This window comes from Theropithecus gelada, chromosome 13, assembly GCF_003255815.1.
Source record: "Theropithecus gelada isolate Dixy chromosome 13, Tgel_1.0, whole genome shotgun sequence".
In the NCBI taxonomy this organism is placed as follows: domain Eukaryota; kingdom Metazoa; phylum Chordata; class Mammalia; order Primates; family Cercopithecidae; genus Theropithecus; species Theropithecus gelada.
In genome coordinates, this window is record NC_037681.1 from 45,097,208 (window position 1) to 45,119,706 (window position 22,499).

Genomic DNA, 22,499 nt, shown 5'->3' on the forward strand with positions numbered 1-22,499 from the left:
GGAGTGCAGGGGCGTGATCTCAGCTCACTGCAACCTCCACCTCCCAGGTTCAACCAATTCTCCTGCCTCAGCCTCCCAAGTAGCTGGGACTACAGGTGCCTGCCATCACGCCTGGCTAATTTTTTTGTGTGTATTTTTAGTAGAGATGGGGTTTCACTGTGTTAGCCAGGATGGTCTCAATCTCCTGACATCATGTTCCGCCTGCCTCAGCCTCCCAAAGGTGTGAGCCACCGCGCCCGGCCTTGCTTTAACATTTTTATAGTGCGGGCCTGCAGCTAATGAGCTTTTCTATGTCTGAAAAAGTCTTTCACCTTCATCTTTGAATGTTCTTTTCCCTAAACTCTAGCTTGGCAGTTTCAGCTTTCAGTACTTTAAAGATGTTGGTCCACTACAGTATTGCTGATGAGATATCTGCTGTCATTTTATCTTTGTTCTTCCATATATGATTGATGTTTTTCCCTGTCTAGCTGATTTTTAAGATTTTTCTCTCCCCCACTGGTTCTAAGTAATTTGCTTATGATATGCTTTGGTGTATTTTGTTCATATTTCTTATTCTTGGGGTTCATTGAGCTTCTTGATTCATGACCATATAATTTTCACTAAATTTTGGAAAAAATTTTTGTTGTCATTTTTTGGTTTTTTTGTGGTTTTTTTGAGACAGAGTCTCACTCCATCACCCAGGCTGGAGTGCAGTGGCGCAGTCTCCACTCACTGCAACCTCCACCTCCTGGGTTCAAGCAGTTCTCCTGCCTTAGCGTTCTGAGTAGCTGGGACTACAGGGGTGCACCACCACACCCAGCTAATTTTTATGTTTTTAGTAGAGATGGGACTTTGCCATGTTGGCCAGACTGGTCTCAAACCCCTGACCCAAGATGATCCACCCACCTCGGCCTGCCAAAGTGCTGGGATTATAGGCGTGAGCCACCACACCCAGCCAAATTTTGGAAAATATTGATCATTATTTCTTCAAATAATTTTTGTCACCATCCTCACTCCTCTCCTTCAGAGACTTCAATTGCGTGTATAATAGGACACTTGAAATTGTCTCACATTCACTGATTCTCTAGGTTTGGGGGGCTTTGGGGCAGTGGGATGAGGTTCAGTTATTTTTTTCTTTGATTTTAGAACATTTATATTACTGTAGCTTCAGGTCCACTAATTTTTTCTTTTGCAGTATCTAATCTGTTTATCCAGTGTATTTTTCATCTCAGACACAGCAGTTTTCATATGTAGCAGTCATATTTGGATCCTTCTTATATCTTCCATATCTCCAACATATTTTTCATATCTGTTCAGTCTTTCCTCTTGTTTCTTAAACAAATGGAATATGGTTGTTACAGTAAATGTCCTGATATTTCTCACCTATCAGTTCTATTATCAGCATCATTTTTGAATTGATTTCAGTTGACTTTCCTTTTCATTATGCATCATATTTTTCTGCCTCTTTGCATGCCTGGTAATTTTTTATTGGATGCCAGATGAATTTTACCTTGTTTATATTCCTACAAATACTCTTGAGCTTTGTTCTAGGAAATGGTTAGATTACTTGGAAAGTTTGATCCTTGCTTTTTTGTTTACTGTGACCAAAGCAGTATTTTTTCTAGGACTAATTTTAACCTTACCACCAAGGTAAAGCTATTCTAATATGCTACATGATACTACATGAATTATGATGTTTTCCACTCTGGGGGGTGAAATCAGGGCCTATTCCCAGACCTGTGGGGACTTCGGGAATTGTTCCGTGTCATCTATTCAGGTGATTCTTTCCCCTGCCTCTATAAGCTGATTAGTACTGGGCTGCAGACTTGAGAGCCACTGCAGATCTATTCCAGAACTCTCTCTGATATTCTGCTCTGAGGATTCTAGCTGCATCCCCTTAACTCAGGGAGCCTGCCAGCCGCTGCCTGGGTTCCCTTTCTCCATGATACAGCTGGAAGTACACTCCAGGCAATACGCTGGGCAGTTGCCACAGTAGGGACTGCTGATCACTGTCCTTCATTGCCTTTGTCTAATGTCTTAAGTGCCTTTGTTTCACATGTTTTGTCTGTTTTTTTAGCTGATTGAGGCAGGAGGATAAGTCTGATCCCTGTTACTAAATCTTGACCAAAGTGTGAGTCTATCACTAATTAACATATGTATGTGTGAATTAACTTTTTATTAAAGTATCATATATAAGAATATAGAGAAAAGTGTACAACTCAATGGATTTTCACAAAGTGAACACACCTGAGTACCACTCAGATCAAGAAACAGAATGTCATCAGTACTCCAGAGGTTCTCCTTGTGTCCCTTACACACTCTCCACCCCGACATGGGGAACTACTATCCTGACTTGTAATAACACAGTTAATTGCTAAGCTTTTCATTTTTGCTGTGCTGCTCTTACTTTTCTGTCAGTGAGATTGTTTTTCATTGAAGAATTTGGTTTTCAGCTTAAACAACTAGCTTGTAATTTGATCTTATATTTATCTTTAATAGATAAACGATCCTGCACTGAGACACACAGGCCTCTACTGCAACCAGCTCTCATCTACTGACCTTCTCAAAACAGAAGCAGATGGAACCCAGGTCAGTAAGGAAATTCTAAGCCCAGAGCTGTCAAATGTACTCTAGATACACAGAGGATTGTGTAGCATCATTAAGAGCCTGACCTTGGGAGTCAGACCTGGATGTGAGTCCTGGCTCTGTTCTTAGCCGTGTCGTCCTGAGCATGTTACGGAGCTTTCCTGAGCTGCTGTATAACCACAGAACTAACATGACACCTGCTTATAGGATTGTTGAGAGGATTCAATGAGATCAGTTCAGAGGGTTTAACTCAGTGCTTAGGATAAAGTGATCACAAATGATGGCCACTAATTGTTATTTTGTAAATAAGCACAGTGCTGAAAACTCATCTGTAATCAGAGTACCTCAGAAGATCTCAGTAAATTCAGACAAAACAGAGTGCCTGCTGTATACTTCACCTCCTAAGAAGTATGTTTCAAAACAGCATAAACAGCAAGGGTGGCCACTTTCCTATATTAACCTAATTTAGAAATTTTGGAGGAAGGGCTTAATTCACTTTTGTAACTTTGGTTGAACTTTAGTCTCTGTCTCTCTCTCTCTTTTTTTTTTTTTGAGACAGAGTTTTGCTCTTTTGCCCAGGCTGGAGTGAAGTGGTGTGATGTTGGCTCACTGCAACCTCTGCCCCCTGAGTTCAATCGATTCTCCTGCCTCAGCCTCCCAAGTAGCTGGGATTATAGGCACCCACCACCATGCCCGGCTAATTTTTTGTATTTTCAGTAGAGACGGGTTTTCACCATTTTGACCAGGCTGGTCTCGAACTCCTGACCTAAGGTGATCTACCACGCCAGGCCGAACTTTAGTCTCTTAATAAACATTTTTAACACAGGGATTATGCCACAGATGGCAATAGGAAGACACATAATATATGTTCCATCAGCATTAGGTGAACTGTGGGGAGAAGTGAGGAAAGGAAACTTCATTTGTGAAATGCTTGTGGTTTGCCAGGCACTGTGCTATGCACTGTATGCATTATCTCATTTAAGCCTCACTGTAACCCTATGAACGAGGTAGTATTCCTTTTCTTCACAGATGAAGAAACTGAACATGAAGAGGTTTAACTACATGTACCATTCACAGTGTTAGAAAGAGGAAGAGCTGAGGTTCAAACCCAGGTCTGTCTACTGCCAGAGTCCACACTGTTTCTGCCATACCAGTTAGGGACTCCTGAAAGATAAAACACATCAATATATGCACATAAACTGTCACTTAACCAAAGAAGGCAAATTATTAAATTTGTTACAAGTAATGAAGCATAAGCATTCAAAGAAAGGAGAAATTGCTGAGATGGTCAGAAGAGCATTTTTGCAAGAGATAGAGCTGAACTGAGCCTTGAAGGACAGTTACCAAGGCAAAGAGAAGAAAAAGGATATGGTAGTTGTTGGAGGCTGGTGCAGACGTAGATTGAGAAGTAGAAGGAACTGGAAGTAGAGGCCACAGAAACAGGGAAATAGTAATATCTTAGCATAGTCCTGGGAAACCAAATCAACTAAAGGTAAAGGGTTTATCATAACTATTCATAGGAATTAAAATTGGTAAAGTGGCTTGGGGAAAATTTCCAGAGGCCTTGAATGCTAAACTAAGGGATTTGGATTCAACCCTGTGGACAGAAGAGTCATCCCTGGAAGGGAACATCGATAGAAGTCCTAGCGTAGACTTCATCTTGGGAAGAAGGTGAAGGAAGATGTATTGGCCAGTTGAGAAGGACAAAGATTAGAAGACTGGGTTCACAGTCTAAGCATTAGGAAATAGGACCTGAGTCCTCTCAAGGTAAAGAGAAGGCATTTTGGCCGGGTGCGGTGGCTCACACCTGTAATCCCAGCACTTTGGAAGGCTGAGGCAGGCAAATCATTTGAGGTCAGGAGTTTGAGACCAGCCTGGCCAACATAGAGAAACCCTGTCTAAAAATACAAAAATCAGCCAGGCTTGGTGGTGGGCACCTGCAGTCCCAACTATTCAGGAAGTTGAGGCGGGAGAATCACTTGAACCTGCAGGCAGAGGTTGCAGTGAGCCAAGATCACACCACTGCACTCCAGCCTGGGTGACAGAGGGAGACTTCGACTCAAAAAAAAAAAAGAAAAGAGAAGGCATTTTAAGATCTGGGAGCTGGGCGCGGTGGCTCATGCCTGTAATCCTAGCACACTTTGGGAGGCCGAGGCAGGCAGATCACAAGGTCAGGAGATCGAGACCATCCTGGCTAACATGGTGAAACCCCATCTCTACTAAAAATACAAAAAAAAATTAGCCAGGTGTGGTGGCGGGCACCTGTAGTCCCAGCTACTCGGAGGCTGAGGCAGGAGAATGGCGTGAACCCGGGAAGCGGAGCTGGAAGTGAGCCTAGATTGTGCCACTGTACTCCAGCCTGGGCAACAGAGCGAGACTCCGTCTCACAAAAAAAAAAGATTCGAGGAATGAAGAGTCTTCATTCACCAGGTGTTTGTGAAAGCCTCAAACCCACAGAGACATTACTGGGCAGCTTGACAAATTAGTTACACCCAAACGACCATGTTTTAAAGTTCCAAAGCCCTGCCCTGAAACAGTATTTCAACTGAAGTAAAAATTATGCCAGAAAATCTTCAGAGGTTAGGACTCAGCTTTCACATCAATCTTCTCACCTGGAAGAACTGAAGCTTCTTTTGTGTCACACTTTGCCTATCAGAGAAGTCATGACAAATATTAAGAAGTCCTTTGTGGACTGGTCTAAGACACCCCCTTTTAAGCAATAGTTTAAAGTGGCTGAAATGGGTTTTAGAGTTTGTTTAGTCTTTTCAGTTTTCTCTAATTTCAATAATACACTTTTTTTTTTTTTTTTTTTTTTTGAGATGGAGTCTTGCTTTGTCGTTGCCCAGGCTGGAATGCAGTGGTGCGATCTCGGGTCACTGCAATCTCCGCCTCCCAGGTTCAAGTGATTCTCCAGCCTCAGCCTCCCAAGTAGCTAGAATTACAGGCGTCTGCCACCACACCCAGCTAATTTTTGTATATTTTTAGTAGAGACGGGGTTTCACCATGTTGGTCAGGCTGGTCTTGAACACCTGACCTCAGGTGATCCGCCCGCCTCAGCCTCCCAGGGTGCTGGGATTACAGGCGTGAGCCACCGTGCCCGGCCAATACACTTTTTTAATTTATTTGAGACAAGGTCTTACTCTGTTGCCCAGGCTAGAGTACAGTGACACCTTCACAGCTCACCACAGCCCCAATCTCCCAGGCTCAAGTGATCCCCCCACCTCAGCCTCCTCAGCAGCTGGGACTACAGGCACACACTACCACGCCCAGCTAATTTTTTTTAATTTTTTGTAGAGATGGGTCTCACTATGTTGCCCAGGCTGGTCTCAAACTGCTGGCCTCAAGTGATCCTCCTGCCTCAGCCTCCCAAAGTGCTAGAATTAGAGGCATGAGCCTCCATGCCCACCCTAGGCTATCTTTTTAAAAGTTGTATTTTTAAAGAAGCAGAACTTTCTAGTTTGTTTCATCATGCCTTTATCAAGAACTTTTTAAGAATTTGGGTACAAAAACACCTTATGCTCTGCCCCAGTGTTTCATATGTAGAAACATAAACATGAAATTTTATCTGTTGACTTTTTTTAAAATCAATGCCTAAAAAAGAACTATAGTTTGTGATCATGTGAAGTTTCAGTGGTAGAATTTTCTTTCTGTTGTGGCCAGTCATGAAATCTCTACTTGCTCCAGTGTTTTTGTATTTACCAGACAGCAGCTGGGGAGTGAGTTAGACAGAAATATAAAGACAGATGTACAGAAAGGGAGAAGAAAAAGATGAGGAGAAGAGGACTGGAGGAGTAATGGGACTAGCTGTACTGCAGAACTGGGATAGAATGGGGAGGAGGTAAGGCAGGAGGGAACAAGAAGAGAACCCAAAGAACAGAGGAGTGGGAAGAGGGATGGCAGGAGGAGGTAAGACAGGAGAGAACAGGAAGAGAACCCAGAGAACAGAGGAGCGGGAAGAGGACTGGCAGGGGGATCGTTGACCTAGGAAGAGAGGAAGGCCTGGTGAAGCTCTAGAAGGAAAGAGTCAGAATGAGACGTTACAGACCACAAAGGCAGGGCGAGGGCACAGAGGCAGCTGGAGAGCAGACTGGGTGCGTTGGTGTGTTATAGACACAAGAGAAAGAGCCCAGAGGAGGCAGTAACAAATGGGAGCATATAGGGACTAGAAGCCACATTTGGGAAACTAGGGAAAGGGGAAGAGAAGGAGAGAAAAGCAGTGCAAATCTAACTAGAGATTTGATTCCTTAGGCACTAGGAAAGCTCAGCTTGGGGGCTGTCTGCCTCATCTGAGAGGGAGGAAAGTGGAGCTGTAAATGGATTAAGAGGATAGGAGACCAGGGGATAGACTGATGTCCAAATTTGATGCATACGACATTTGACATTTGGCTAATGAAGGTTGATGGAAAACAACTTTTATTCAATTAGGATAGAAAAGTTTTCAAAAAAGCTGAGTGTAACTAGCATGAATTAGTGATAAATGACCAAAAAAAAAATACACCACTAATCTAAACTACTTTATGACCTATCAAACAGGAGACACAAGTTTATCAAAAAGTTTGAGACACTTAGATGCCTTAGAAGGCATCTCCATTCCTGGTCTGGAACATTCACAAGTGTGGTATTAGCCTTAATCAGTTCTACGAACAACTTTTTAATAAGGCTGGTTGGTAAAGACTAACTTCTGGCTTTGTTTTCCCAATAGAATATGCTAGAACTGTGCAACTTTAGACATTTTTAAGGAATAAGTGTATTGTTACTGAAAGTAGTGAAGGGAAAATTCACACTGTTCTCAAGGCTAGTGGACGTACTGTTATTTTTAGCTCATGTGTTTAAATGGATTGTCTGTCGGGAAAAAAGTCAAATATAAAATTGTTCTAATGATAATTTGCTGTTATTCTAAAGCCAATATGTGAAAGAGCTGTGTAATAGTATATTTAAATACTAAAAAATCTTTGGACATTAACCTTAGATGCTGATGTCCTATTGAGTTGTGGTTTCGTTTTGCTAATACTGGTTGAAAGCCCTTAATTTTTCAGTGACGTCATAAAGATTTTCTATCCTACTGAAATCATCCATAGAATGGTTTTAAACCAGTTTTCTAAATACCACGTATTTTTTAAAACCTATCACTGGATACCCAGACTCTGAAACTGGGCTTCTCCCAATCTTGGCAACATTAGCAATGATACTCACTTTCAGTATTGATGGCAACCCTATAGGAGGCGTGACCATTCCAATTTTGATTTTATTTTTAAAGTGTGAACTTTCCAGAACCCTGAGCAAAATGAGTGCAGCGATTTTCTTTTTGTAGGACAAGAAGACAGAAGAGTTCTTCTCTGTGGTGACTACAGACTAGAGGAATGCTCTAGTGAGTTTCCACTTCAAGTAGTACCCACTCATAAGCCGGGGGGGCAGACCCTTCTGTCTAAACACATCTTTTATTTGTGTTCCAGCAGGTGCAACAGGTTCAGGTGTTTGCTGACGTCCAGTGTACAGTGAATCTGGTAGGCGGGGACCCTTACCTGAACCAGCCTGGTCCACTGGGAACTCAAAAGCCCACGTCAGGACCACAGACCCCCCAGGCCCAGCAGAAGAGCCTCCTTCAGCAGCTACTGACTGAATAACCACTTTTAAAGGAATGTGAAATTTAAATAATAGACATACAGAGATATACAAATATATTATATATTTTTCTGAGATTTTTGATATCTCAATCTGCAGCCATTCTTCAGGTCGTAGCATTTGGAGCAAAAACAAAAAAAAAACAAAAAAAAAAAAACAGGAGTTTGCTTTTGTCGGGAGATTGAAAGATGTTTTTGTTTCTTTCTTTGTAAAGGCCTTGGATATTGAAAAAATACCAAGGCAGAACAGTTGGACAATCTATTTCTTGAGCCAAATTTAATTATTCTTATTTTTATAATCAGTCATTGGCTTCTTATCTGGATGAAGGCTTTTGGAGGAGAACCAAAACGACAAGTTCCAAGAAGAAGATGAAGCTCCGCCTCCGCCACTCAGTCCCAGCCCTGCCCAGGAAGAAGGGCCTGTGGGGCTTTGCCTGTGCCCGTCCACCAAAGGCTGTCACGTGTCTCGAAATCAGCAGCCCTCCCCATCCCAATCCCAGGCAGCTTGTGTGTACAATCAGCTTCTCTAGCAACTCTGTATCTGTTGGCTTCAAGAGAGTATTTTGCCTCCACATATGTACCCCTTCTCCTTTTTTTAAAGATGGATTTAAACCAAGATGCCTCCAGGAAAGAGGGCGAAATGAGTATATTCACAGAGGAATCCAAAAAATACAGTTTGGGGGAAAATGCAATAATTTTTGATGAGATGGGTGAAGGACAAGAAGTGAGTTCTGTCAATTATTGTAGATACAATATTCTGATTAAATCTGGAAAATAAAAGGCAGCCTGTTTTTTCTGCTTTTATTGTATTAACAGCTGAGGTAGGCTAAAGTTATTTAAAATAAAATTAAATTTATGATCCAAGTAGCTTATTTTTCCCTTTAAATCTCATTGTAAATATATTTGATTTCTTGTAGAAATTGATTTCCTTCTGTTTAATTTTATGCTTTTATTATACTCTTGATTTTTCTAAATTTGTGTGTGAAATATAACATTGATTGAATTGCAGTTACATTTGGTTAGTAATATTTCATTATTTTAATAACTGTGATGCCATGTATGGATTTACTTTGGGGTTCAAATCAAAATGTCACTGCCAGAAAGAGCTGTTCCAGCTGATCTAGAGCATACTGCCCTAGAGTGTCCCTGGGATCATCTGAGCAGAAGTGCACAGGCTACTTGTACAGAGAAAAAATTAATACTCAAAGGAAATCTTCATTTTTTAGATTGACTTTGGGAATTTGAATTTTCATCAGTGCAAATATAAATTTCTCTATCCTGCTCTGAGGCTAATTGGTACCATATTTTCCCTTTGTGTCTTGTCACTCTGCCACATCCCATCTCATCCTGGCCTCTGAGTCAAGAACCCAGTGAACTGACTTTCTAGTTCTAAAAGTTCCGCTGCAAAGCCAGGAAAGCTTGAGAAAGGTATTGTGGAAGAAGCAAAGGTAGACCCCCATCACTGACCTTTGTCTGCATTCCTGGGCCTGTGAATGATGACAGCACCTGACATTCTGCACCAGCTACCTCTGCCTCCATGGCAGAGAAAAGGCCATAAGAACAGTGGAAGAGGAGCATGGACTCAGACTTCAAGGAAGAAGCCATTTCCCCAGGTCCTTCCTTCTGCATCTCACCACCCCTAGTTACAAATAACTCCACTGAACAGCATCTATTCAGAAACTATATCGAATAAAAAGATTGGTGGAAGGGCTCATGTGGTTAGCAACTATGAAACAGAAATAGGACACTCAGTTACAAACATTATCTCCTTTAGTTTTTCAGAAAATGCATCCCTGATTTCATTCATTTCCAGCTTGAAAGCCAGCCATATTATCTAGTCCCTACCAAACTGCTCTAGGAGGTCATTTCCATTTTGTTGGTGATATTTAGACGCGCAGACTGCAGGAAGTTCACCTTTAACTTCAGCATTCCAGATGAAGTTTCCTGACTCAGTGCTTTTGCATAAGGAACTAGAAAAAAAAAAGTGGTAAGGAAAATTGGAGATGCTAACATCCTCCCCCATCCCAACTGCACCTTAAAATATGCATGTCACCTTCAAGGTTTTATAATTGCACTGTTTGTTTTATGTATGTACAGATTAAAATTATTGCTACATTTGAGGAAAATAAAATTGCTTGCTTCTATGTAATTCCTGTCATTCCACAGGAAATTCACTTTTCCAGCTACTGAATAGAATTTGTTTAACAACCTCATGGGTTGCCTCTTCATTTACAGGGAAGAAATGAAATGTATATTCTACAGAAATCGCCAAAGCCCAAATTAACTAGAGTATTATAAAAGGTTAATAAAGCATCCCTGAAGCCAAAGATCCTCAAAGTCATCCTAATTTGAGCTAGACCATTGAAATTTGAGAAGGTCAAACTGAAGTCATGATAGCAGGCCTTGAGGGGTTCTAACTGTGACATTGTCTGATGATTAAAGACTTCTAGGCCTGCTGTTTCTTAACTCAGAAGATCTGGTCCAGGCAACACTTCATGGCCATAGATGCCATGTCTCTATCAATTATTGTTTTGTTTTGTTTTGTTTTTTTAATATATCAACATTTATCAATAATCGGTGTTGTCTTACTTGAGGAGTCTCCTTCAATGTGAGAATGCATTTTATAGGAATTAGGGCCTGTTGTTTGTTTTTAAAGCATCCTAAATCCATCAACTTGGCTAAGTAGGACTAGGGTGTAAGAGTTACAGAGGAAAGAAATGCAGCTCAACAGTTAAAGACAGATTTATTTTAGAGAAAGTAAACCTGAGAGGGGCTTCTGGCTGATTTCCATCAGGAGTGCTTTCTCTTACAGAGTAAGAGTATACATTGGTTTTAGGGTGAGGGGGCTTATCACAAGCTTGGAATGTTTCTATGTGAGGGAGAAGTTTTATGGCGGGGTCGGAATGTCTGGGCGGAGGGGAAGTTATCTTGGGGCTGATGTCTTTCTAGCCAGAGCGGGCTTATCTTGGGGTTAGCATGTCTTTGGTTAGGGAGGAGTTTGGAGTGTTTCTGGTTGGAGATGTTATTTGTGGTTTATGGTTGTGCTGACCTTAGCCATTAGGCTGATGCCCTTTGGGTTTAGGTGGTTTTTGATTAAGGTGAATTTTAGAATGAGGGGCTTGTCCAAGATGGCGATGTTCCTGCTGTGTCATAGGGTAAATGTGATTCCAGAGGGCTCAAGGAGGGTGTACTTCCCACACACATTCCTAGACCTAAATTTACACAGATTTGGTAACTGTTAAGTCATATTTATGGGGGACAAAACCTTTTTTTTCCACAGTTGGGATAGGTAAAAATGAAACTTCCCTTAGAGGAGGCTGAACATTGATTTAAAGTTATCCTGAGATACAGGAGTGAGGAAAACAAATACAAACAATTGAGAAAAAACTGTGATTGTTATAAGGAAGTTTCACCTTTTTGGTTTCACCTAAAGTAGGTTCCATTCCTTAGGAAGACCTCAGAAATGGTCTCCTAGACCCTGACAAAGAAAAAACAAGGACTGTTGTCTGCTTACAAAGGCAGTTGTACTGATTTCCTGGTTGACAGTAACTGCTCTTCCCAGAGGGGCACCTCCACTTAAATAAAATGAGTAATTCAGAGCAAGCTTGAGCCGTGACCATCCCTGTGCCCCTGAAGATCTTGATTTAATTAAGCCCATAAATTCTTTTTATTGGAGTAAACTGCCCAAGGAAACATGCCTCTGTCCAGAACCCTTTCTGCCAGCACTAAATTAATTTTCTTTCTATATTTTCATTGCCCCCAGAATTCTTAACAAGATTGAAGGAACACAAAGTTCTGGCCTCATTCACTCGTTCAACACATTGTATTGTCTTTATCTGAGGAACTAGGGATATGAAAGGATGCCAACAGGCATGCGCCCTGTCCTAGTGGAGCCTGTATTCACATTAGGGGACTTAGACTGAGATAATCACAACTGGATTAAGTGGCACACAGGAGAATTCCAAGTAGGAATTTCTAAGCAGGGCCTGGAGGTGAAGGCAGGTTCCCTTGAAGCAATGGCATTCAAAGTGAGGTTTGCAGGTGATGAGGAAGTAGCTCAGTGGAGAGCCAGTGAAGAGTTGTGAGAGGCAGCATGTGAGAAGGTCTGGAGACAGGGAGGAGCCCCAGAGAGCTGCTTGTTTTAAGTTGTTAACTAGCGCTCTCCTGAGCTGGCATCTACATTAGAGTTATGTCAGCCCGTGGCTCCAGGAGATATAGCACTAGACATTGGGATCCTCACTTGGAAATTGTTTCAGCTCATACCTAAAGTCTTTTCCACAACTAGCCCTGTCCTGCCAGAAGTACAGGCTTCTATGTCTTCTACACAGTAGTCTGTAGCTGGTGACAGTATTAAAAGTACTCAGAGATAATAAATTTGTAATAATTTTTAAAATACTTTTCTGCACATTATCTCATTTAATCCTCTGCTGTCGTTGTAGAGCGTTGTTAGAAAACAAGCTCTAGGCTGGTTGCGGTGGCTCACGCCTGCAATCCCAGCACTTTGGGAAGCCGAGGTGGGTGGATCACCTGGGGTCAGGAGTTCAGGACCAGCCTGGCCAACATGATGAAACCCTGTCTCTGCTAAAAATACAAAAAATTAGCTGAGTGTGGTGGCGTGTGCCTGTAATCCCAGCTACTCAGGAGTCTGAAGCAGGAGAATTGCTTGAACCCAGGAGGTGGAGGTTGCAGTGAGCCAAGATCACACCCTTGCACTCCAGCCTAGAAAAACAAGAGTAAAACTCTGTTTGGAAAAAAAAAAAAAAAAAAAAGGCCAGGTGCAGTGGGTCACGCCTGTAATCCCAGCACTTTGGGAGGCCGAGACAGGCGGATCACGAGGTCAAGAGATGGAGACCATCCTGGCCAACATGGTGAAACCCAGTCTCTACTAAAAATACAAAAATTAGCTGGGTGTGGTGGCGCACACCTGTAGTCCAAGCTACTCAGGAGGTTGGGGCTGGAGAATTGCTTGAATCCAGGAGGCGGAGGTTGCAGTGATCCCAGATCGCACCACTGAACTCCAGCCTGGCAACAGAGCGAGACTCCATCTCAAAAAAAAAAAAAAAAAAAAAAAAAAAAAGAAAAAGCAAGCTCTGAAGGGTTATGACACAAACACTACCATTTGTCAGTGGAAATTGGGAGTTGAAACCAAGTCTAATTCCAAATTCTGGGTTCACTATCCTGGACGATATGATTTAGGATGGATTCTGAGTCTGTAGACTTTAATCTCTTTTGTGACCTTAGACAGTGCTTTCATATGTGAAATAACTAAAACAGCTTTGAAAAGATTGGCAAGAACTCCCGGGTAGAGAAGAGAGGACCTGGCCCCTTCTCTGGAGGCAGTCAGAGCCTGCCCTTTGGAGGCCTCAACTAAATAGGGGTTATCTTTGGCATATGGTCAGCAGGGTGTCCCACTACCGTTTGGGAGAAGCATTCTGTCCCTGCGTGTCTAAACAAGGAATGAAGAAGGAGCTCTATGAAACTACAGGGTCATCCCTTAGCTTAAAAGAATTTTGGAAAATGTGGGTTCCTCGTGGGGCAGGTATAAGAATGACTGACAGAGGATCCTTTTTATGAGGCCGAGGAATTTTAGGACCTTGCAGTTCACCCTAGGATAGTAGGTTTTTTGGATCAGACCTTGGAAGCACTCGCCTTTCCCTGGCTCTTGATCCTACTGTGGACAAAGAATCGTTCTCTTATGCTGTGGAGTTTGGCCCTGGTCTAATTATTTGTGCTTGTCTCTGAACTGGTAGTTTGTACAACCAGCAGAAGCAAGCAGTGCCCATGGGTGTCCGTAACAAACTTGAGACATTGACTTGAGAAAAGAAGAATTACATTGAAAGGAATAACTTCTGTCCTATAAGATTTTCCTCCCATTCCAGTGCCTAGGAGCCCTCAGGTAAAGCAGAACTCCGAGACTACAGTATGGTATTTACTCCTTTTTTTCTTTTTAGAGTCAGGATTTCTCCCAGGCTGGAGTACAATGGCACGATCATGGCTCACTGCACCCTCAAACTCCTGGGCCCAAACCATCTTCCTGCCTCAGCCTCCCAAGAAGCTGGGACTACAAGTGCATGCCACTACATTCAGCTAATTTTTTTTTTTTTTTTGTAGACGCAGAGTCTTGCTATATTGCCCAGGCTGGTCTTGAACTCCTGGCCTCAAATGATCCTCCTTCCTTGACCTCCCAAGTGCTGCAATTACAGACATGAGTCACCAAGCCCAGCCTTTGTTCCATTTTGATTTTATTCCATTGTCTCTGTACTTCACACACTGCTGTACTATGGGAAGTACAGAGACACTGCTCTGAAGCTGCTTCTTTCCTAACAGTGGAAATTCTACATCAGTTAACAGATTTTTCATTTCTACTCTGCCAAGCAATGTACTAGGCTAGTAACCCACTTTCGTGTGAATAATTTCTTACATTTGTATAGCACTTTCACATATTTGATCTGCAAAATCCTATAAAGCAATTACAGTAGGCCATTTTACAGGTGGTGAAACTGAAGCTCAGGTTTATAGTCAGGTGACTAACAAGTGCTTGGCCCAAGAGTCAATCCCTGGGCTTTGGAATGAAACCTGCCAGTGGTTCCACTGCACAATACAAATACTAGAGATAAAAGCACCCGGCCAGGCGCAGTGGCTCATGCTTATAATATTCTCAACACTTTGGGAGGCCAAGGTGGGCGGATCACCTGAGGTCAGGAGTTTGAGACCACCCTGGCCAACATGGTGAAACCCCGTCTCTACTAAAAATGCAAAAATTAGCCAGACATGGTGGTGCATGCCTGTTAATCCCAGCTACTCGGGTGACTGGGGCAGAAGAATTGCTTGAACCCAGGAGGCAGAGGTTGCAGTGAGCTGAGATCACACCACTGCACTCCCGCCTGGGCAACAGAGCCAGACTCCATCTCAAAAAACAAAACAAAACAAACAAGAAAACACATCATTAGATGATGACACAATGACTGTGGGAAATCTGATGAGTTAAACATTATTATCTGGAAGTCAAATTCCTTACAAGGCTCATAGGGATTTCCATTTTGAAAACAAAACTAGGTTCACACCTGTAATCCTAGCACGTTGGGAGGCCAAGGCGGGGGGATTGCTTGAGGCCAGGAGTTTGAGACCAGCCTGGCCAACAGAGTTCTAATTGTGAGTTTGTCAAAGTATACATGTTTTAAATGTATGTGAGAATAATGTTTCTCAGGCACGGCCTTGTACACTCGCTGAACAACTCTCCCCTTGAACTCAGTACCACTTACACGTGTATACATCTTAAGTCCACTCTTCAACATCTCTCTCATAATCCAGTTTTAAATTTTCAGCTGGTGAGCATTACCACGTGGATCCCACCCTTCCACCTCCAGCACCTCAAACTTAAGTCCCAAAGCAAATAACATTCCCCACAAATATGTTCTTGTGTCCCCATCCAAATTAATTGCATCATCCTCCTGCTAGCGGTCATTTTCAACAACTTTTTCCCACTCGTTTCGCTAAATTGCAAGAAGTCCCACTTTGTAGTGCTGCATAGCCATCTTCTCCTTTCTAGGCCTATTACTCACTGACCAAATTCCGGACTTAATTATCTTTTTTCAGACGATTACAGTAATCACCTTCATGCCTTCTACACTCATCCTTCACATAATCATCAGAGAAATCTTTCTAAACACAGCCTTCAGAATCTTAAGTGACTGCTTCTTGCCTAGAGTTGATCTGAAATCAAGTGACCTTTTGAGCTTCATTGCCCTCTACACTCTCTCTAAACAAAAAGGCCCTGCCACAAAAATGATCCAGTCTTTATTCTTGAATTTACCATGTTCTCACTTTCATTGCCATCCCCAGTCTTTTCCCTCAGCCTGTATGCTCTTCCCTTCTTCTCATCCTTCAAGACTTCAGTTGAGGTCGGGCGCAGTGGCTCACGTCTGTAATCCCAGCACTTTGGGAGGCCGAGGTGGGTGGATCACGAGGTCAGGAGATCGAGAGCATCCTGGCTAACATGGTGAAACCCCATCTCTACTAAAAAAAATACAAAAAAATTAGCCGGGCGCGGTGGCGGGCGCTTGTAGTCCCAGCTGCTCGGGAGGCTGAGGCAGAAGAAAGGCTTCAACCCAGGAGGCAGAGCTTGCAGTGAGCTGAGATTGTGCCACTGCACTCCAGCCTGGGCAACACAGCAAGACTCTGTCTCAAAAAAAAAAAAAAGACTTCAGTTGAGAAGTTGAGATGCCCTTGCCATGAAGCCCCCCCTGGTCCCCACATTCTGATATAGCCCTTCCTTTGCTCTGCCTTGCTGTGGTGTTTGGGTCTACATTGGCATGCAGTTATATGTACATCTGTTTCTTTTCTTCACTAAATTGTAAGCCTCTTAAAGAAGAGATACACACACTCCTACCACCCCCAACCTCCCCCCGAACCTTCTACATAGTAGGATCTTTTTTTTTTTTTTTTTTTTTTTTTTTTTGAGACGGAGTCTCGCTCTGTCGCCCAGGCTGGAGTGCAGTGGCCGGATCTCAGCTTACTGCAAGCTTCGCCTCCCAGGTCTACGCCATTCTCCTGCCTCAGCCTCCCGAGTAGCTGGGACTACAGGCGCCGCCACCTCACCCGGCTAGTTTTTTGTATTTTTTTGGTAGAGACGGGGTTTCACCGTGTTAGCCAGGATGGTCTCCATCTCCTGACCTCGTGATCCACCCGTCTCGGCCTCCCAAAGTGCTGGGATTACAGGCTTGAGCCACCATGCCCGGCCCATAGTAGGATCTTAAATGCTGATTGAAGAAAGAGACTCAAAGGCAATATTTCAAATAAGGGAAAATTGCTGTGGGTAGACTGGCACTGAATTGTCTCCCTAGAGTCTGGATTATTGAGCTGATGGAAGGTTGCAAACTTGTCTAAAAGGTCAGGAAAGGATTTTGATTTTATCTTGACGACTATGAAACGGCATCATCAGGGTAAATAAATACCCAAGATTCGTTGTCTCATGGCCACGGAAAACTAGGATGCAGACACACCAAGAGTGAGGTTCAGAGCAGAATCTTAATAGTTGGAAGAAAGAGAAAAGCTCTCTCTGCTGCAGAGGGAGGGGTCCTGGAGAAAATGGGAAATGGTTTGCTACTTCTGAAGTGAAATGCAGAAGGTTTTATAGATGAGCTTGAGGAAGAGGTGTCTGATTTACATAGGGTGTACAAGATTGGTTGGACCAGGTTTGCTATTTACAGAGCGCACGAAAAGCTGGTAAGAACTATAAGTGTACCATTTGCATAGCATGCAAAGACGGTGGTTGCCCCACATTAATCTTTCATTATACAAATGGGTTTTCTACCTGGCCTGTGCCATCTTGCCTGGTTCTTTACACGTGGTGACAAACGGAAGCTGGAGCCTCCATGCTGAACATGCCTGGCCCTCAGGTAGCCCTTTTATTAATTTAATTTTTTTTTTTTTGAGATGGAGTCTCGCTCTGTCGCCCAGGCTGGAGTGCAGTGGTGCGATCTTGGCTCACTGCAAGCTCTGTCTCCCGGGTTCACACCATTCTCCTGCCTCAGCCTCCCGAGTATCTGGGACTACAGGTGCCCGCCACCACGCCTGGCTGATTTTTTGTATTTTTAGTACAGATGGGGTTTCACCGTGTTGGCCAGGATAGTCTCAATCTCCTGACCTCATGATCCACCTGCCTTGGCCTCCCAAAGTGCTGGGGTTACAGGCGTGAGCCACCGTGCCCGGCCCAGGTAGCCCTTTTCTATTGGCACAGCTGTCAGCATTCACCCATGCACGCTTCCAGCTTGCTTATCTATGACTGCAGTTTGATTTTTCAGGCTGCTCTTTGTTAGAAAAGAAATGATTGGGGGACTCTTTTTGTTAAAAGGGAAAATTCGTCAAGGACTCTGTTGCCCTCACTATCTGCCCAAATAATTTCTTTCTAGCTCCTGTATCAACTGTTTTCTTATTTCATGAAAAGTGAGTAAATACAAGTCCTTTTCACTGGAAGTTTTGAAATTCTCACACTCTTGGAGCCTCCACATCGTTGGAGAGTTTACAGAACATTAGCAGTTATCGGCAATACTTCATCCAGCGCTCAGCTTTATAGATGATATATGCTTCGGTTAAGCCCTTTACGCTTCTCCGAAATTATCTTCTCACTGAAAATCAGCCGACTGAGTTGACTACCATCTTAACTGAGAAAGTAGGAAAGGCAGATCGGTAAGACAATCCCTTTCAGTCTTCCCTACAAAAATGAATATATAGTATAAACCAAAAAGTGTCTGAGACAGATCTCAACTGATTTACAGGTTTATTTTGCCACAGTTGAGGTTGTGCATGCAAAAAAGAAATACAAGTTACAATAGGATCTATGGCCTGTGCTTTTTTCAAAGATGGTTTTGCAGTATTTAAAGGGCAAAGAGTGGACAGGAGGGGTAGGAGGAAAGAGAAAGGGGGAGGTTAGGTGGTGAGGCAAATTGTTACATTCTTGTGAGGCTTTGATTAGCACTCACTGAATTCACATTTTACATTTGAAAAGACAGGAGTAGGGGAAAGTCAATTATGCATTTTTCCTGCACTCGATAAATCTTTTTTTTTTTTTTTTTTTTTTTTTGAGACAGGATCTCGCTCTGTCGCCCAGGCTAGAGTGCAGTGGCACGATCTCAGCTCACTGCAACCTCCACCTCCTGAGTTCAAGCAATTCTTGGGCCTCAGCCTCTCGAGTAGCTGGGATTACAGGCATGTGCCATCACACCTGGCTAATTTTTTGTATTTTTAGTAGAGATGAGGTTTTGCTATGTTGGCCAGGCTTGTCTCAAACTTCTGGCCTCAAGTGATCTGCTTGCCTTGGTCTACCAAAGTGCTGGGATTACAGGTGTGAGCCACTGTGCCCAGCCATTCCCCTTACACATAAGATAAAGTCAGCATGTGAAATCACAGCCATCTGTTTAGGAATAAAAGGAAGGAAGTTTTTGTGTGCTTCAGTTCCCAAGTTTAACTTTCCCTTTGGCACAGTGCGTTTGGGGGTCCCCAGATTTTTCTTTTCTTTTCATAATAATATGTCCTATTCACTCTTTTACCTATAATAAAATGCTGCTGAGAAGCAATTCATGTTGAAATGAAACAAGAATAAGATGACTCCTTATGAAATTTCTTATCAGTTTGGCCTTTAAAACCAATGCCTCTAAAAGCTGAGTGACTTAACTCAGAAAGTGGACACGTCAACAAACAGGGTGACCTTCCTCTAACAGGAACAAAGCGCTTGCCTGGGGTTTCCTTCCTCAATCCTGAAGCAGTCCAGCCCTGCTCAGTTCTGCTTCTTTTTCAAGTCCAAAGTAATTTATCACATACCTGCCTATACTTAACTTTAGGTTGCATATTTCCTGATTATTTTCCTTTTTGACTTGCAAACTTCTATTTTTAAAAAAGCATAAATTGTCCGGGCACGGTGGCTCATGCCTGTAATCCCAGCACTTTGGGAGGCTGAGGCAGGTGGATCGCCTGAGCTCAGGAGTTTGAGACCACCCAGGGCAACATAGTGAAACCGTTTCTACTAAAAATACAAAAAAATTAACCAGGTGTGGTGGCGCATGCCTGTAGTCCCAGCTACTTGGGAGGCCGAGGCAGGAGAATCACTTGACCCCTGGAGGCAAAGGTTGCAGTGAGCAGAGATTGCACCATTGCACTCCAGTTTGGGCCACAGAGTGAGACAATGAGACTCCGTCTCAAAAAAAAAAAAAAAAAAAAAAACAGAAAAGCATAAATTTTAAAAATTAGCTTTCCATTTTAACAGTCTTCTAATGCTAGCAATTATACTTTAAGTAATAATTACTTTGCAAGCTAGACTTTAAAGTTCAAGCAAAACCAGCTGGGGAAAAAGCTCCCTATAGAGCACACCCTATTTAAAGACTTGCACAACTCTGAGCTTAGGCTTTAAATTTTCATCCTACCTTCAGCTGAAAGCTTCTAAAAAGCTTTTTATTAAGGAAATTTTTAAGTGTCTGTGAAAGTAGAAAGAATAGTATAATGAACCAGTTCTAGGTTTTTAATCAGTCTTTTGGTATGTGATTTTTATAACCCCAAGTAAAGAGATGACTTCAGTCACTTTATTCATTACCAGCTCAAAAGTAAGTTGTGGCTAGTCATCCTGGGAATCTTTAGACCTAAGGATTTGTCTTTCAAATTGCACATTAGTAGCTGGGCACGGTGCTCATGCCTGTAATCCCAGCACTTTGGGAGGTTGAGGTGGGCGGATCATGAGGTCAGGAGTTCGAGACCAGCCTGGGCAACATGGTGAAACCCCCATCTCTACTAAAAATACAAAAATTAGCCAGGCATGGTGGTGGGCGCCTGTAGTCCCAGATACTTGGGAGGCTGAGGCAGGAGAATCGCTTGAACCCAGGAGGCGGAGGTTGCCGTGAGCCAAGATTGTGCCACTGTACTCTAACCTGGGCGACAGAGCGAGACTCTGTCTCAAAAAAAAAAAAAATGCATATTAGCTATTTTAAATAATGACTATATCACAAGTAATTTAATAGTAGTGACAGAATATATACATTTTCAACCAGCAGATATTAGCTGAATACCTACTATTTGCCAGGTACTCTTTCAGGCACTGGGGCTACCTCAATGGAGAAAATACAAATCCCTGCCCTCATGGAGCTTGCATTCTAATGAAGGTTGGCTGACAAACCAATAAGCAAAATATATGGTGTGTCAGATGACAAGGGCTGTGGAGAAAAATTAAGTAGGGAAGGAGGTGGAGTGGAGTGGTCACAGTTTAAAAGAGGAAAGTCAGAACATGCCTTCAGAGAAGGTAACATTTGAGTGACAACCGGAAGGAGGTGAGATAGTGAGCCATGGCAATATGGAGAAAGACCTTGCTCAGCAGAGGCACAAAGACCTTGAGGCTGGAGCAGAGTGACTGAGGAGAACTGTAGGAGTTAAGTCAAAGAGGCAATGAGGGACAGGAGGGTGTGGGGCCTCGTAGACCAAATCAATTCTTTGGCTTTTAATGAGATGACAAGGCGCTACCGGATTTTAAGCAGGAAAGTGGTGTGCTCTTGCCTGGGTTTTATCAGGGCTACTCTGGGCTTTGTGTGAAGAGTTGTTATGGAGAAGGCAGATGCAGAAGCTAGGAAACTTGTTAGGAGGCTATGGCAGTCATCCAGGCAAGAGATGATGATTTGGACCAAGAGGGTAGCAGTCGAAATCGGGAGAAGTGGTCACATTCTGGATCTATTTTAAAGGTAGAGACAACCACATTTGCTGACATACCAGATGTGGGGTGTGTGTGAGAAGAATCAATAATGACTCTTGGCTGGGCATGGTGGCTCATGCCTGTAATCCCAGCACTTTGGGACGCCAAGGCGGGTGGATCATTTGAGGTCAGGAGTTCGAGACCAGCCTGACCAACATGGTGAAACTCTGTCTCTACTAAAAATACAAAAATTAGCTGGGTGTGGTGGCAGGCGCCTGTAATCCCAGCTACTCGGGAGGCTGAGGCAGGAGAATCGCTTGATCCGGGAAGCAGAGGTTGCAGTGAGTAGGGATCGCACCACTGCACTCCAGCCTGGGCGACAGAGCAAGACTCCGTCTCAAAATAATAATAATAGTGACTCTCACGTTTTTGCCCTGGGCAACTGGAAGGATAGAGTTGCCATTAACAGAAATGGGGAAGAGAAGCAGGCTTAGTTCATTTTCTGTCATGATAAGTTTAAGATTCCTATTAGACATCCAAGTGATCTCAAATCAGCAGCTGGATATATACGGGCCTGAAATGTAGGGGACTGACTAGAGTTGAAGATATAAATTTGGAAGACATCAGTATATAGTTAATTTTAAAGTCATGATTTTTGTTTTCTATTTTGTTTTGTTTTGTTTTTTGAGATGGAGTTTCGCTCTTGTTGCCTAGGCTGGCGTGCAATGGCGCGATCTTGACTTACCTCAACCTCCACCTCCCAGGTTCAAGCGATTCTCCTGCCTCAGCCTCCTGAGTAGCTGGGATTACAGGCATGTGCCACCACACCCAGCTAATTATATATTTTTAGTAGAAACAGGGTTTCTTCATGTTGGTTAAGCTGGTCTGGAACTCCTGACCTCAGGTGATCTGCCTGCTTTAGCCTCCCGAAGTGCTAGTATTACAGGTGTGAACCACCGGGTCTGGCCAAGGTCATGGTTTTTAAAGACTAAAAGATGACTGGAAACCAGGTCTCTTAACCATCTCTCTCAAGTTAAATAATCATACCGAGTAGAGTTTATCACAGGAACAAAGATGGTTCAATATTTGAAGTCTAGGAGTACAATTCACCACAGTAACAGCAGAGAACAACCACATATGATCAT

General features: G+C 43.0%; 1 protein-coding gene across 1 annotated transcript in view; it reads left to right on the forward strand.

Annotated features, from left to right (window-relative positions):
* NCOA1 (nuclear receptor coactivator 1) overlaps nt 1–10,399 on the forward strand; it is a 275,560-nt gene extending 265,161 nt beyond the window's left edge. The window contains exons 22-23 of the mRNA XM_025354227.1: nt 2,479–2,568; nt 8,019–10,399. Of these exons, the coding sequence (XP_025210012.1) occupies nt 2,479–2,568; nt 8,019–8,189 (261 nt within the window). The 3' untranslated portion in view covers nt 8,190–10,399. The remainder of the gene's footprint in view (nt 1–2,478; nt 2,569–8,018) is intronic.
* Nucleotides 10,400–22,499: the final 12,100 nt, after the last annotated feature.